A 16,216-nucleotide genomic window follows, 5' to 3' on the forward strand; every position below is an offset into this window, starting at 1 on the left:
TCCTGTCTTTCCTCATTGAAATCTATCAGCATAACCCACTATTCCCTTCTCCCTCATTTGCTTGTCTAGCCTCCCCTTAAATGCATCTATACTATTCGCTTCAACGCTGTGGTTGTGAGTTGCACATTCTCACCACTTTTTGGGAAAAGAAGCTTCTTTTGAATTCCCAACTGGATTTCTTGGTGACTAACTTATATTGATAGCTTCCAGTTATGCTCTTCTCCACAAGTGGAAACATTCTCTCTGTATCCAATCTATCAAAACCTTTCACAATTTTAAAGACCTCTATTAGGTCACCCCTCAGCCTTCTCTTTTCAAGAGAAAAGAGACCCAGCCTGTTCATCCTTTCCTGATATATATATGCATTTCTGGTATCATACTTGTAATCCTTCTTTGCACCCTCTCCAGTGCCTCTATATCCTTGCTATCATATGGGAACCAGAACTGTACGTGATGTAGGTTGAGCATAACTTCCCTACTTTCCTACTTTCCATCTATGCTATTTCTCCAGGGTTTCTGCAATCTTCTGCTGAAGGAATGACAGGAGATTGGGAATTCTAACCCCATGATTTCCTCAAAACCAATGGAATTCAATTAATTGTTGATTGTTGGATTTGATTGGTCCCTGCTAACTATGTGACCAATAATGCCACATGATTATCATGGACCAATCACAAAGTGAATAGAAGCACTCCTCTCACTTTCACACAGACACAGAATTTCTTGTTACATAGATAGCCAAATTAAAAACAATACTGAGTTAACATTTTGTGGTTATCAATTTGTAGTACTGGTGAGGCACTGACCGGAGAGAGGCAGAGGACAACATGCAGATTGATCCTGGCTCTTCTTATAAAATATTCATATAGATTGTCATAAGTGGGAGGGATACGAGGTGCATCTTTCTTCATTGATGCAATTAGTGATTGAGTAATCTCATCAAGTTCATCCCGAGCAAATAAATTTGATATCTATCAAAGGAAAAGAGGACAGCAATTTAAATATACTATACTTCATACATGTTAATAGCGGCAATTTTGATCTGTTCAGATAGCTTATTATCATTGGTAAATATTTGTTGTTCTGGTTGCAGTTATTTTGCTATGTTTACTTAGACAATGTAATGCTTGAAATAGCGAATACTGTGGATTTAAGTAGGTTGAATAGTAGGGAGATAGAAGAGTAAATATGCAGGCAAATTTCTGAGAAGTGCAATAACTATAGAGCAGTAATAGCAGGGAATTTCAACTACCCTAATATTAACTGGGATAAAAATGTGTGTGAAAGGTATAGAGCGTGCAACATTCTTAAAATGCATTGAGGTGAACTTCTTTAGCCAGTATGTAGCAAGCCCAACAAGAGAGATGGGGTTTTGGACTTAAAGTTTTAGGGAATGAAGCTGGGCAGGTGAAATGGGTATCAGTGGGAGAGCATTCTGGCACTAGTCATCATAATTCAATTAGATTTAGGGCAGTTATGGAAAAGGACAAACAGAGATCAGGAATAAAAGTTCTCAATTGGGGAAAAGCCAATTTTGTTAAGCTGAGATGTGATTTAGCCATAGTGGACTGGAAACAGCTACGTGAAGGTAAATCAGTGTCAGAGCAGTGGGAGGCATTCAAGGAGGAGATCTTGAGGGTTCAGACCAAGTATATTCCCTTAAAGAAAAAGGGTGGGACGAACAAATCTAGAGCCACCTGGATGTCAAGGGACATACAGGGGAGGATAAAGAAAAAGAGGGAGGCTTATGACTGATACTCAATACTGCAGAAACTCTAGAGGAGTATAGAAATTGCAGGGATGCAACTAAAAAGGAAATTAGGAAAGCAAAGAGAAAACCTGAAAAAACTTTGGCAAGTAAAATCAAGGAAAAACACAAAATGTTTTATAAATACATTAACAGCAAGAGGCTAACTAAAGAAAGAGTACAGCTTATTAGAGACCACAAAGGTAATCTGTGTGTAGAGGCAGAAAACGTGGGTATGGTTCTTAAAGAATACTTTGTGTCTGTTTTCACAAATGAGAGGGGCAATGCAGACATTGTAATCAGGGAGGAGGTATGTGAAATATTAGATGAAATAAACATAGTGAGAGAGGAAGTATTAAGGGGCATAGCAGCTTTGAAAGCGGATAGATCCCCAGGTGTGGATTAAATGTATCCCAGGCTGTTAAGAGAAGTAAAAGAGGAAATAGCAGAAGCTCTGACCTTCATTTTCCAGTCCTCTCTGGCTACAGGTGTGGTGGCGGAGGACCTTTGTTTAAAAAGGGAGAAAGGAATATACCCGAGTAATTAAAGACCAGTCAGCCTAATCTCAGTGGTGGGAAAATTATTGGGAAAACTTCTGAGGGGACAGGATAAATCTTCACTTAGAAAGACACGGATTAATCAAGGATAGTCAGCATGGATTTGTTAAGAGATAGTCATGCCTGACTAACATGATTTAATTTTTTGAGGAGGTAACAAGGAGGGTCGATGAGAGCAGTGCATTTGATGTAGTGTATATGGATTTTAGCAAGGCTTTTGATAAGGTCCGACATGGCAGACTGTCACGAAAGTAAAAGCCCATGTGTCCCAAGGCAAAGTTGCAAGTTGGATCCAAAATTGGCTCAGAGGCAGGAAGCAAGGGGTAATGGATGATGGGTGATGGGTGATTTTGTGATTTCAAGGCTGTTCAAGTGAGGTTCTACAGGGCTCAGTACCAAGTCCCTTGCTTTTTGTGGTATATATCAATGACTTAGATTTGAATGTGGGCTATATGATTAAGTAGATTGCATATGATACTAAAATCAACTATGTGGTTGATAATGAAGAACATAAGAACATAAGAAATAGGAACAGGAGTAGACCATTTGGCCCCTCGAGCCCGCTCCACCATTTAATAAGAAAATGGCTGATCTGATCATGGACTCAGCTCCACTTCCCTGCCTGTTCCCCATAACCCTGTATTATCTTATCGCTCAAAAATCTGTCTATTTCCACCTTAAATATATTCAATGACCCAGCCTCCACAGCTCTCTGCGGCAGAGAATTCCATAGATTTACAACACTCAGAGAGAAGAAATTCCTCCTCATCAGTTTTAAATGGGCGGCCCCTTATTCTGAGACTATGTCCCTAAGTTTTAGTTTCATCTATCAGTGAAAATATCCTCTCTGCATCCACCTTGTCGAGCCCCCTCATTATCTTATATGTTTTGATAAGATCACCTCTCATTCTTCTGAACTCCAATGAGTATAGGCCCAACCTACTCAACCTATCTTCATAAGTCAATCCCCTCATCTCAGGAATCAATCCAGTGAACCTTCTCTGTACAGCCTTCAATGCAAGTATATCCTTCCTTAAATACGGAGACCAAAACTGTACGCAGTGCTCAAGGAGTGGCCTCACCAATACCCTGTACAGTTGCAGCAGGACTTCTCTGCTTTTATACTCTATCCCCCTTGCAATAAAGGCCAACATTCCATTTCCCTTCCTGATTACCTGCTGTACCTGCATACTAACTTTTTGTGTTTCATGCACAAGGACTCCGAGGTCCCTCTGTACTGCCGTACTTTCTCCATTTAAATTATAATTTGATTTTCTATTTTTCTTGCCAAAGTGGATAACCTCACATTTTCCCACATTATACTCCATCTGGTAAATATTTTGCCTCATTCACTTAGCCTGTCAATATCCCTTTGCAGATTTTTGTGTCCTCCTCACAATTTGCTTTCCCACCATCTTTGTATCATCAGCAAACTTGGCTACATTACATCGGTCCCTTCATCCAAGTCATTAATATAAATTGTAAATAGTTGAGGCCCCAGCACTGATCCCTGCGGCACCCCACTAGTTACTGTTTGCTAGCCGGAAAATGACCCATTTATCCCGACTCTCTGTTTTCTATTAGTTAGTTAATCAGCTATCCATGCTAATATGTTACCCCCAACCCCGTGAACTTTTATTTTGTGCAGTAACCTTTTATGTGTCACCTTATTGAATGCCTTCTGGAAATCCAAATACACCACATCCACTGGTTCTCCCTTATCCACCCTGCTGTAGACTGCAGGAAGATATCAATAAACTGGTTAGGTGGTCAGAACAGTGGCAAATGGAATTCAATCCGGAGAAGTGTGAGGTAAATGCATTTGGGGAGGGCTAACAAGGCTAACACATTAAATGGTAGGACACTGGGAAGTGTAGAGGAATAAAGGGGCCTTGGAGTGCAGGTCCACAGATCATTGAAGGTGGTTAAGAAGGCATATGGATACTTTATTAGCCGAGGCATAGAGGTTATGCTTGAACTTTATAAAACAGTAGTTAGGTCACAACTAGCGTACTCGTGGCGGAGGTGTGGCGAATGTTTATGGCAGAGGAGCGGCGAGAGATTGTGGCGGAGGTGCGGCGAATGAGGGCCCAGAAGAGCCGAGGGCCCAGGTGCAGCACGGGTCAGCTCACACTGCGATATGTGTGCACACTAGGTCCGTGCAGCAGAGCAGGTCTCCAGTCGTCCTGGTTAACCCTTGCCACTGGATAAAGGCCTAGCTCTGTCAAGCCCGTGTGGTGGCTGATGTGCAACGGTCACCACACGTTAAAAAAATCCACACATAGGCATCGTCCACCCCTTCAACTGGAGTTCAGGACTGGAACATTGTGTCCTTCATTGAAACATCTGTGAACTCATGTGGAAGCAAGTCATCCTCGTTCGAGGGACCGTCTTTGATGATGATGAGAGTATTGCGTGCAGTTCAGGTCACCACATTACAGGAACGATGTGATTGTACTAGATAGGGTACAGAAGAGATTTACGAGGATGTTTCCTGGACAGGAAAATTGTAGCTATGAGGAAAGATTGGGATAAGCTGGATTTGTTTTCCTTGGAACAGAGGAGGCTGAGGTTAGACCTTATTGAGGAATATAAAATTATGAGGGGCCTAGATAGAGTGGATAGGAAGGACCTATTTCCCTTAGCGGAGGGGTCAACAACCAGGGGGCATAGATTTCAAATAATTGGTTGGAGGTTTAGAGGGGATTTGAGGGGAAATTTCTTCACCCAGAGGATGGTGGGAGTCTGGAACTTGTTGCCTGAAAGGCTGGTAGAGGCAGAAACTCTCACTATATTTAAAAGGTACTTGGATGTGCACTTGAAGTGCCGTAACCTACAGGGCTACGAACCAAAAGCTGGAAAGTGAGATTGGCTGGATAGCTCTTTGTCAGCTTTTGCGGGCATGATGGGCCGATATGGCCTCCTTCTGTGCTTTAAATTTCTATGATTCTATGATTGTATGAATGAAGATCCGAGTTCACAGAAACCGAATCCACCAAGTTTCCAGACCATTGAAGATAAGTCAATATTTTCTGTTTGGGAGGGTGGGTGCGCTTCTTATGCCTACCCCAGTTACATCGCTGAACAACTTTTGAAGTGTGCTTGACTATTCCTGTGTAATCCTTGGAACTATGTCCAGACTGCCCCTGATGGGTTCAGCACAGGGTGCATAGAATCAAACATACAGTAGAGAAGGAGGCCATTTGGACCACTGAGTCTGTGTTAGATCTCTGAAAGAGAGGGTTGCCAATTCTGTTTGGACATAGGAAGGTTTCATCACGTGACCTCCAGCGTCCATCCATCCACCCTGTGGTCTATACATCCATGGTTTAGCTCTCAACATTCTGATTCTTCTTTCTCGGATCCAAGTGGATGGCCTTACATTTCCCACATTGAATTCCATAGATCTGGCTCAGAAGCAACTCCAAGTCCATGACAATAATATTTGCAATGTACCTCACGCACCAGTTCTTTTATATATTCCTCAGTGTCTATAATAAAGTCTCGACCTTTGAGTGAAACCTTTTTATGTTGCAGTAATTGAATTCCTGCAGCATGGTCAATGCTCTGCCTCTGGCCAAATGTTACTCTCCTCCCCAGCATAAACAAGCAGTTGCACTTGCCATCTGCACTCCCAACCTGACAACAATTACATAAATCGGTTGACCCTGGGATTCAAGACAGGGGAGTAGTTTCTCTTTTATATTCTAGGTTGTTAATATCTTAATATATAATTACAAATGATAGTCATTTAAATCTTCCTAAAGATTGAAAGTGCAGCATATATCAGGAGGTCAACTAATACTCGCGGAGATGGATTATTACAAATGGTTGATGGATATTAAATTAGGAGATAGATATACATAATTACAAAGAGCAGAGATGTGGCTATACAAAATCTAAGTAACTAGGTACCTCTCCAGAAGACAGTACATTGTTGATATACTCAAGAAAGGACTCTTCCTTTATGTCACTATCAGTGAATATGAAAGTGATTCCCTTCCCGTCTGCCCCAGCTGTTCTGTACAGTATCTTCAAGTCATCCATCAGATTGCCGACATTATACGCTCTGAAAGAAGCAACAACAACATTTACAACAACAGCAACAACTTGCACGTACGTATCACCTTGAATATAGACAAACTGCCCAAGGTGCTTCACAGCCAAAGAAGGAGAGATTGGGAGAATGCCCAAAATCTTGGTTAAAGAGATAGGTTTTAGGTGGAGAGGTGAAGGGAATTAAGGGGAAAAGGCTTACTTCAGGGGCAGTGATTGGTAAGGGGGTGCACCGGGGTCTTGCCGGGATCTCTAGCATCATTGTGGTCTGCTTGAAGCTCCATAATTTCACCATCAGAAAAGGACTGAATCTAATGGACTCAGAGGAATTGTGTCCCTGGGCAGTAGGGACAATAGCCTGAGGAGGCTGTTCTGGAGAAGGGCCACATCCAAGGACAAACCTTTGTCACCTGCCAGCTAAATAGAGGGGATACTGTGTGATCAAAAATACAGAAGCAACAACTTCATATAAAATGAGTCCCTTTATGGTTGAGGCTTACATTGTGGCTTCCTGATGGTCACCCATTCCCTATCTGGCTGTGTAACCTTTGCCTGCGGTGTGACCAACTCACTAAATGTGCTATTCACGACATTTTCAGCATCACGGATGCTCCAGAGTGAATCCATGCGCAGCTCCAGTGCCGCAATGCGGTCTGTCAGGAGCAGCAGCTGGACACACTTTCTGCACACACTGGCAGCATCCCTGATTTCCCACAGCACAGGAGGAGCATGGCACGGGTCTGGGCTCTCCTGCCATGACTTAACCCTTACATTAACTTAATTTGGCAACAGGTTGTTGTTTGGATGGAGAGAGATTGCGGAGTGCTGCAGTGCAGCGAGACCTAGGGGCACTTGTGCATGAGACACGGGGGGGGATGGTATGCAGGTGCAGTAGGTGATCGGGAGCACCGGTGGAGTCTTGGCCTTTATTGCAGGGTGATGGAGTGTAGGAGCGGGGAAGTCTTGCTGCAGTTGTGCAGGGTATTGGTGAGGCCATCAGCAGGCCGGGGCCATTGGAGGGAGCAGCGTGCGGTGGCATACCACTGTAGGGAGCAGTGTGTCCTGCTGCAAGAGGGTGACAGCTACGAGGCCAGGTCGCTAATTGCAATGTGGGCAGGCACAGCAGGAGGGGCGAAGGAGTGGCAAGAGTCCATAGAGGGAAGTGACCGGGGCCCAGGAGAGGCGTGAATCTGGGGCCCAGAAGAGGCGAGGGCCCAGGGCAGTGCGGGCCAGCCCACACTGCGATATGTGTGCATGCTCGGTCTGTGCAGCAGAGCTGGTCTCCAGTTAGTCTTGCCACTGGACCAAGACCTAGCTCTGTCAAGCCCGTGTGGTGGCTGGTGTGCAACGGCCACCACATGTTAAAAAAATCCAAGCACAGACATCTTCCACCCTTCACGATGTAGTTCGGGATCTGGAATATTAGGACCTTCATTGAAACACTGTGAACTCATCCCTTTTTGGTGTGGAAGCAAGTCATCCTCGCTTCAAGGGACTGCCTGTGATGATGACATTGTGGGTTGAACCTCTACCAAAGGCATTAAGTTCTTCACAGGACAAACTAAATACGAAAATAAGGTCACTTTTTCTATCGGAACAATATTGCACCTCTGAAATCGGTTGTGTGAAGTCAAGCGCATTCTTCGGAGCCATTCCTGCTGCCTGTGAGGGGCCACAGAACCAGCAGGGCATCACAATATTGGGTCTCACTGAGGTGGTGACGGGTAGCAGGCTGTGGAATGGAGTCGAGAACACTCGAGTCAAAGGCAGAGTCTCGATTGAGGAGATCTTCGAAATGCTCCTTCCAGCGGGTCCTGACTGCCTTGGTGTCCTTAATGAGTGTTTCCCCATTCTTGGCCAGTAGCGGGGTGGGGTCACATAGTTCGCATGCCAGACACGATACTCCCAAAGCAAGCGCTCTACTCGGAACTCGTCCACAGCAAACGAGCCAAAGGTGGGCAGAGGAATTGTTACAAGGACACCCTCAAGGCCTCCCTGATAAAGTGCGACATCCCACTGACACCTGGGAGACCCTGGCCATAGACCGCCCTAAGTGGAGGAAGTGCATCCGGGAGGACGCTGAGCTCCTCGAGTATCGTCGCCGAGAGCATGCAGAAATCAAGCGCAAGCAGCGGAAGGAGCGTACGGCAAACCAGGCTCCCCGCCTACCCTCCCCTTCAACCACTGTCTGTCCCACCTGTGACAGAGACTGTGGTTCTCGTATTGGACTGTACAGCAACTTAAGAATTCATGCTAAGAGTGGAAACAAGTCTTCCTCGATTCTGAGGGACTGCCTATGATGATGCTGATGACAATATTGGAGCTACTGGCTGGAATTTCCCAGCCCCGCGCGTGCGGGCTCAGAGACCAAAATGGTCCTGATTGACAGTGGGTCGGATCGTGTGAGTTTCTGACCTGTCATGTCTGCATGCGGATTGCAGACCCAGCACCAAGTGGAGGGCCACTTCATTAAGCTAATTAACCGATAGTCTAGTGCTATTTAAGAGGATTAAAAGCAGGCACTTATAATTTTACCAACTTTTTGACGGCTTTGCCGTCCCTCAGGGAGCACGGCAGATAAGTGGAGTCGGAATCTCAGTGACTCTCTATTACTTTGGCAAGATGACAGGTGCAGAAGTGGTATACATCATCATCATCATCATAGGCAGTCCCTCGGAGTCAAGGATGACTATATGTTTGCCATGAACTCTCTATTCACTGTCACCTCCTTGGAGCAATCTCTCTCACTATTCACAGATTGCTTCTGCCATTTCAACCTCATCTGCCATCTATTCCAGCAGCATCAATGCCCTTGACAAAATCTCACCTTGGTCCTCAGAATCCCACCACGATCAGCCCCAACACCAACATCACTAAACACACCAGCAACACCAACAACAACACCAACCTTCTCCGCAATCACATGATGCTGCACAGGACACAGGGCATCAGCACCTGACCACATTGCTGCCCGGGAGGCCGGGGATGGCCTCATCATGGCCACATTTACTTCACTTGATGCTGTGTACCCTTGCTGCCACATGATGCACCATAAATCATCCCTGCAATGCCCAAGCCATTCCTTTCACACTCATCACCACTGTGCAGGGTACCCTTATGTCTGACGATTCACTACAACTCACTAAGCCACTTCCAAAGGTGTACACAAATCTGTCCAAGAACACCAAGGGAAAGAAATTAGGTTGTGCCTCATTTGGGGCGGTAACCCAGGTGGAGCGGTAATTTTAGCGCCTTGAAAATGTTTGTGCACTCCGCCCAGAAATTCGTCAGATTTGGTCAAAGGGCTGACAGGGGTGCTAAATCAGCCATTGCACATTACAGCTGGGGGAGGCGATAACGAAAGTTTGGTCGGTAAATTTGGCGGACCCATTACGCATACTCGGAACTCTGAGTCAGACCCCAGCAACAGCTGAGTCCTAAAGGCGCGGCGTAGTAATGCACCCATTAAAATTTTCAAAATCACTTGTTTTCAACCTGTACTGTTATGTCTGTCTGACGCTGCAATCTCGGAGGCTCACACACCATGCTCTGTGTAAACGTTGCACTGACTGACCTCTGAGGGAAGTGCTTCCTCATCCCGTTAAGTCGCCACCAGTTAACCACTCTGCAAGCCTGTACCGATTGTGGTTCCAGATGTTGTTATCGACAGGTGCTCAATGAGGCGCACGTACTGAATTTACCTATCAGGGCACAAGTGTGTGCATTGCACCATGATTACGTCATGATTGGAGTGATCGGCAGCAGCCAGGCGTTACTGGTTTGCGTCCTCGGTGAGCCTCGAATGAATTTTCCAACGGGGCGCTAAAAGCTGTGCGCCCAGTCGCTCAGCTCTAACGCTCGCATTAACGCCCCCTCTGGCCATTAACTGAGGCTATAGACAACCGAAAATTCAGCCTCAAGTGTTCAAAATAAAGACTTCAATGTTTGACAATGATCAATCATCATCATCATAGGCAGTCCCTCGAAATCGAGGAAGACTTGCTTCCACTCTAAAAGTGAGTTCTCAGGTGACTGAACAGTCCAAGACGGGAATTACAGTCTCTGTCACAGGTGGGACAGACAGTCATTAAAGGAAAGGGTGGGTGGGACTGGTTTGCCGCACGCTCCTTCCGCTGCCTGCGCTTGTTTTCTGCATGCTGTCGGTGACGAGACTCGAGGTGCTCAGCCCCCTCCCGGATGCTCTTCCTCTACTTAGGGCAGTCTTTGGCCAGGGACTCCCAGGTGTTGGTGGGGATGTTGCATTTTATCAAGGAGGCTTTGAGGGTGTTCTTGAAACGTTTCTTCTGCCCACCTGGGGCTCGCTTGCCATGTAGGAGTTCCAAGTAGAGCACTTGCTTTGGGAGTCTTGTGTCAGGCATGTGAACAATGTGGCCCGCCCAACAGAGCTGGTCGAGTGTGGTCAGTGCTTCAATGCTGGGGATGTTGGCCTGATCGAGGATGCTAACATTGGTGCGTCTTCCCTCCCAGGGGAATTGTAGGATCTTGCGGAGACATCGTTGGTGGTATTTCTCCAGCGATTTGAGGTGTCTACTGTATATAGTCCACGTCTCTGAGCCGTACAGGAGGGTGGGTATCACTACAGCCCTGTCGACCATGAGCTTGGTGGCAGATTCAAGGGCCTGATCTTCGAACACTCTCTTCCTCAGGTGGCCGATGGCTGTGCTGGTGTACTGGAGGCAGTGTTGAATCTCGTCGTCGATGTCTGCCCTTGCTGGTAATAGGCTCCCGAGGTATGGAAAGTGGTCCACGTTGTCCAGGGCCGTGCCATGGACCTTGATGACTGGTGGGGGGGGGCAGTACTGTGTGGCGGGGTCAGGTTGGTGGAGGACCTTTGCCTTACAGATGTTTAGTGTAAGGCCCATGCTTTCGTACGCCTCAGTGAAGATGTTGACTATGACTTAGAGTTCAGTCTCTGAATGTGTGCAGACGCAAGCGTCGTCCGCGTACTGTAGCTGATGACAGAGGTTGGGACGGTCTTGGATCTGGCCTGGAGACGACGAAGGTTGAATAGGTTTCCACTGATTCTGTAGTTTAATTCCATTCCAGCACGGAGCTTGTTGAGTGTGACATGGAGCATTGCAGTGAGGAAGATCGAGAAGAAGGTTGGTGCGATGACGCAGCCCCGCTTGACCCTGGTCCGGACATGGATTGGGTCTGTGATGGATCCGTTGGTCAGGATCACGGCTTGCATGTCGTCGTGGAGCAGGCGGTGGATGGTGACAAACTTTTGGGGGCAGCTGAAACGGATGCTCCATAGTTCCTCGTGATTGACAGTGTCAAAGGCCTTTGTAAGGTCAAAGAAGGCCATGTACAAGGTTTGGTGCTGTTCCCTGCATTTCTCTTGCAGTTGTCGCGCCGTAAAGATCATGTCTGTTGTACCCCGTACAGGGTATTGGTGAGTCCGCACCTGGAGTACTGCGTGCAGTTTTGGTCACCTTACTTAAGGAAGGATATACTAGCCTTGGAGTGGGTACAGAGACGATTCACTAGGCTGATTCCGGAGATGAGGGGGTTACCTTATGATGATTGATTGAGTAGACTGGGTCTTTACTCGTTGGAGTTCAGAAGGATGAGGGGTGATCTTATGGAAACATTTAAAATAATGAAAGGGATAGACAAGATAGAGGCAGAGAGGTTGTTTCCACTGGTCGGGGAGACTAGAACTAGGGGGCACAGCCTCAAAATACGGGGGAGCCAATTTAAAACCGAGTTGAGAAGGAATTTCTTCTCCCAGAGGGTTGTGTATCTGTGGAATTCTCTGCCCAAGGAAGCAGTTGAGGCTAGCTCATCGAATGTATTCAAATCACAGATAGATTGATTTTTAACCAATAAGGGAATTAAGGGTTATGGGGAGCGGGCGGGTAACTGGAGCTGAGTCCATGGCCAGATCAGCCATAATCTTTTTGAATGGCAGAGCAGGCTCGAGGGGCTAGATGGCCTAATCCTAATTCTTATGTTCTTATGGAAGGTGGTTCAACCGTGGCTAACAAGGGAAATTAGGGATAGTGTTAAATCCAAGGAAGAGGCATATCATTTGGCCAGAAAAAGCAACAAACCTGAGGACTGGGAGAAATTTAGAATTCAGCAGACGAGGTCAAAGGGTTTAATTTGGAGGGGGAACACAAAGTATGAGAGTAAGCTTGCAGGGAACATAAAAACTGACTGCAAAAGCTTCTATAGATATGTGAAGAGAAAAGGATTATTGAAGACAAATGTAGGTCCCTTGCAGTCAGAATCAGGTGAATTCATAATGGCGAACAAAGAAATGGCAGACCAACTGAACAAATACTTTGGTTCTGTCTTCACTAAGGAAGACACAAACAACCTTCAGGAGCTGAGCCCACGGCCAGATCAGCCATGATCTTGTTGAATGGCGGAGCAGGCTCGAGGGGCTAGAAGGCCTACTCCTGTTCCTAATTCTTATGTTCTTACATTCTTATGTTCGCGTTTTTGCCCCCAAAGTGGATAACCTCACATTTATCCACATTATAGTGCATCTGCCATGCATTTGCCCACTCACCTAACCTGTCTAAGTCAACCTGCAGCCTCTTAACGTCCCCCTCGCAGCTCACACCGCCACCCAGTTTAGTGTCATCTGCAAACTTGGAGATATTACACTCAATTCCTTCATCCAAATCATTGATGTATATTGTAAAGAGCTGGGGTTCCAGCACTGAACTCTTTTCGGCACTCCACTAGTCATTGTCTGCCTTTCTGAAAAGGACCCGTTTATCCCGACTCTCTGTTCCTGTCTGCCAACCAGTTCTCTATCCACGTCAGTACATTACCCCAATACCATGTGCTTTGATTTTGCACATCAATCTCTTGTGTGGGACCTTGTCATGGCCTGCACTCTGCCCCTTCCCTTGACTGCCAGTATGGTCTCTTCAATGGGGACAAGGTATATTAATGCGCTGGTTCCCCACTGGTGGCAGCCTGATATCTGGTGTTATGTGCCACCTTCTCCTGCAAGAAAGAAGGAAATGTGTTGGTGAGTCTTGTGACTAAATATGACTATGGACTATTGCCCAATTTGTGATTTGCCAAGAATATTGATACAGTTTGGTCTGTAAAAGGTGCTAAAAAGAGATAACATTTTCGTTAACAATTGTAAAATTACTAAAAATTCTCTACATACCTGGTTAAAGTGATCTGAAAGATTTTATATCCAGCAATGAAGGATGCCAGCTTTGTGAAGCTTTGTTTTCCAGAACCGCCAACTCCTACCAACAAAGCATTTCCACAATCTGTACGGATTATACGAGATATCTGCAAAATAATATTTTCTTGCTGTCAGAGGTACGATTTTTCTTTTTCAATGAAAAAAACTAAAGAAGCAGTGTAACTGGTCAATGTTTATCATTCTCCATTCTGTGTAAAATCATAACAACAAAACCAAATATATAATTTATATGAGAAATGAAATTTTGGGTTAATCCAGCTCCGAATTTAGTATAATTAGATTTAATCAAATTGGCCAAGCAAAGGCTGAGCTAATGTAATCCTGGTTCATGATTTTAGGAAGGCTAATTTTACAAAATAGCTGATGATTTGGCAAAAGCGGACTGACTGGAGAACCCTATTAGATAGACATGCATATACTGAGGACAAATGGGCTGTCTTCAAAACCGTTCTTAAACAAAATAAAGCCATGCATGTCCCAATGGTTAAACAAGGGCACATGGCAAAACAAACCCATTGTGACTAATTTGAAATGTGCAGAGGTAGATGAGATTGAACAGAAGGTCTGGAAGTAGTGGTAAATTATGTCCTTCTTGGGTTTTATAATCCTGAAGCTTGTAGGAGAAAGACAAGACTGACGCAGGTAAAGAGTTTTTCAAATTTGCGGTCCTGGAAAAGAATACGTTACTGGAGGAGGCTGCATGATAATTCTTGATTTAAATGCTGTAAACAGAAGGAAGAGCTTGTAGTATAGCTTGGAAGGAACAAGAGAGCAAAATTCAGAGAACATTAGAACATAAATAATAAGAGCAGGAGAGGCCATTTGGCCCCTCGAGCCTGCTCCGCCATTCAATAAGATCATGACTGATCTGATCTTGGCATCGACTCCACTTCCCTGCCCTCTCCCCATAATCCTTGACTCCCTTATCATTCAAAAGCACAGAGTAGTATTGATAACATAGAGACAAGAAATGTTATGTTGGAGAGACAAATTGGAGGTTAGAAATAACAGAGTTTGCATAATAGACAGTATGCTTTTGCTTGTATCCTATCCAACAGAACCTGAGAGGTACAAGAATCACCTTTCCAGATATAGGACCACTATTCAAGTCATAAAGAGTAACAAGCTATTGGAGGAAACAAAGTGTTCAGCATGAAACATAAGAACATAAGAAATAGGAGCACGAGTAGCCCATATTCAATAGAGAAGTAAAGCTGAAATTGGATAGCAAGAATTTTTAAAGTGAATCTGTAAGACAGAGGAAACAAGGGTTAGTAAGTAGTAATCAAGGAGGTCTTCTTGTGCTAAATGGAAGGAGTATAGCGAATAAGGCGGATGAGCTAAGAGCACAGGTGGACACTTGGGAGTATAACATTATAGCCATTACAGAGACATGGCTGAAAGAGGGGCAGGTTTGGCAGCTCGATATTCCTGATTACAGGATTTTTAGACAAAACAGAGAGGGGATATAAAGGAGGGGGGGGGGAGGTGGCTCGCAGTATTGATTAAAGAAACTATTACAGTGGTGAGGAGGGATGATATGTTAGAGGGATCATCAAATTAGGCCATATGGGTCGATTTGAAAAATGAAAAAGGGACGATCACACTGTTGGGCGTGTATTATAGACCCCCAAACAGTGGGAGGGATATAGAGGAGCAAAAAGTAGGCAAAATGCTGTGAAGTCCAAAAACCATAGGGCAGTAATAATAGGGGACTTTACCTGTCCGAATATTGATTGGGACAAATGTAGTGTGAAGGGTATAGAGGGTGTGGAATTCTTAAAATGCATTCAAGAGAACTATTTTAGTCTGCATGTAACAAGCCCAACACGAGAGGGGGCCAGTTTTGAATTTAGTTTTGGGGAATGAAGCTGGGCAGTTATTAGTGGGAGAATACTTTGGGTGCTAGTGACCATAATTCAATCAGATTCAAGTTAATTATGGATAAGGACAAGGATAGACCAGGAATAAAAGTCCCAAATTGGGGAAACGCTAACTTTGCTAGGTTGAGGAGTGATTTGGCCAAAGTGGGCTGGAAACAGCTACAGTGTCGGAACAGTGGGAAGCATTCAAGGAGGAAATCTGGAGGATTCAGGCCATACATGTGCCCTTAAAGAAAAAGGGTGGGAAAAACAATTCTAGAGCCCCCTGGATGTCTAGGTACGTACATGGGAGGATAAAGAAAAAAAGGGAAGCTTATGTCATATACCGACGGCTGTACTGTAGAATCTTTGGAGGAATATAGACAGTTAAGAGGTAAAATTAAAAAGGATATTAGGAATGCTAAGAGAGAGCATGAAAAATTCTTGGCAAGTAAATTTAAGGAAAACCCAAAGATGTTCTATAAATATATTACGAGCAAGAGGATAACTAAAGAAAGGGTAGGGCCTATTAGAGACCATGAGGGTAATCTTTGTGTGGAGGCGGAAGATGTTGGTATGGTTCTTAATGAATATTTTGCGTCTGTTTTCACAAAGGAAAGGGGCAATGCAGATACTACTATCGAGGAGGTGTGAAATTCTGGATGAAATAAAGGGTTTAGTAGCTTTGAAAGTAGGTAAGTCCCCAGGCCCGGATGAAATGCATCCCAAGCTGTCGAGTGAAATAAAAGAGGAAATAACAGAGGCCTTGACCATCGTTTTCCAGTCCTCT

The 16,216-nt window shown here is 44.9% G+C and overlaps 1 protein-coding gene across 1 annotated transcript in view; it reads right to left on the minus strand.

Annotated features, from left to right (window-relative positions):
• LOC139266712 (dynein axonemal heavy chain 8-like) overlaps window positions 1-16,216 on the minus strand; it is a 2,132,242-nt gene that overhangs the window by 311,982 nt on the left and 1,804,044 nt on the right. The window contains exons 68-70 of the mRNA XM_070884298.1: window positions 13,520-13,650; window positions 6,220-6,373; window positions 807-971 (exon numbers count right to left, since the gene is read on the minus strand). Of these exons, the coding sequence (XP_070740399.1) occupies window positions 807-971; window positions 6,220-6,373; window positions 13,520-13,650 (450 nt within the window). The remainder of the gene's footprint in view (window positions 1-806; window positions 972-6,219; window positions 6,374-13,519; window positions 13,651-16,216) is intronic.

This window comes from Pristiophorus japonicus, chromosome 7, assembly GCF_044704955.1.
Source record: "Pristiophorus japonicus isolate sPriJap1 chromosome 7, sPriJap1.hap1, whole genome shotgun sequence".
In the NCBI taxonomy this organism is placed as follows: Eukaryota; Metazoa; Chordata; class Chondrichthyes; family Pristiophoridae; genus Pristiophorus; species Pristiophorus japonicus.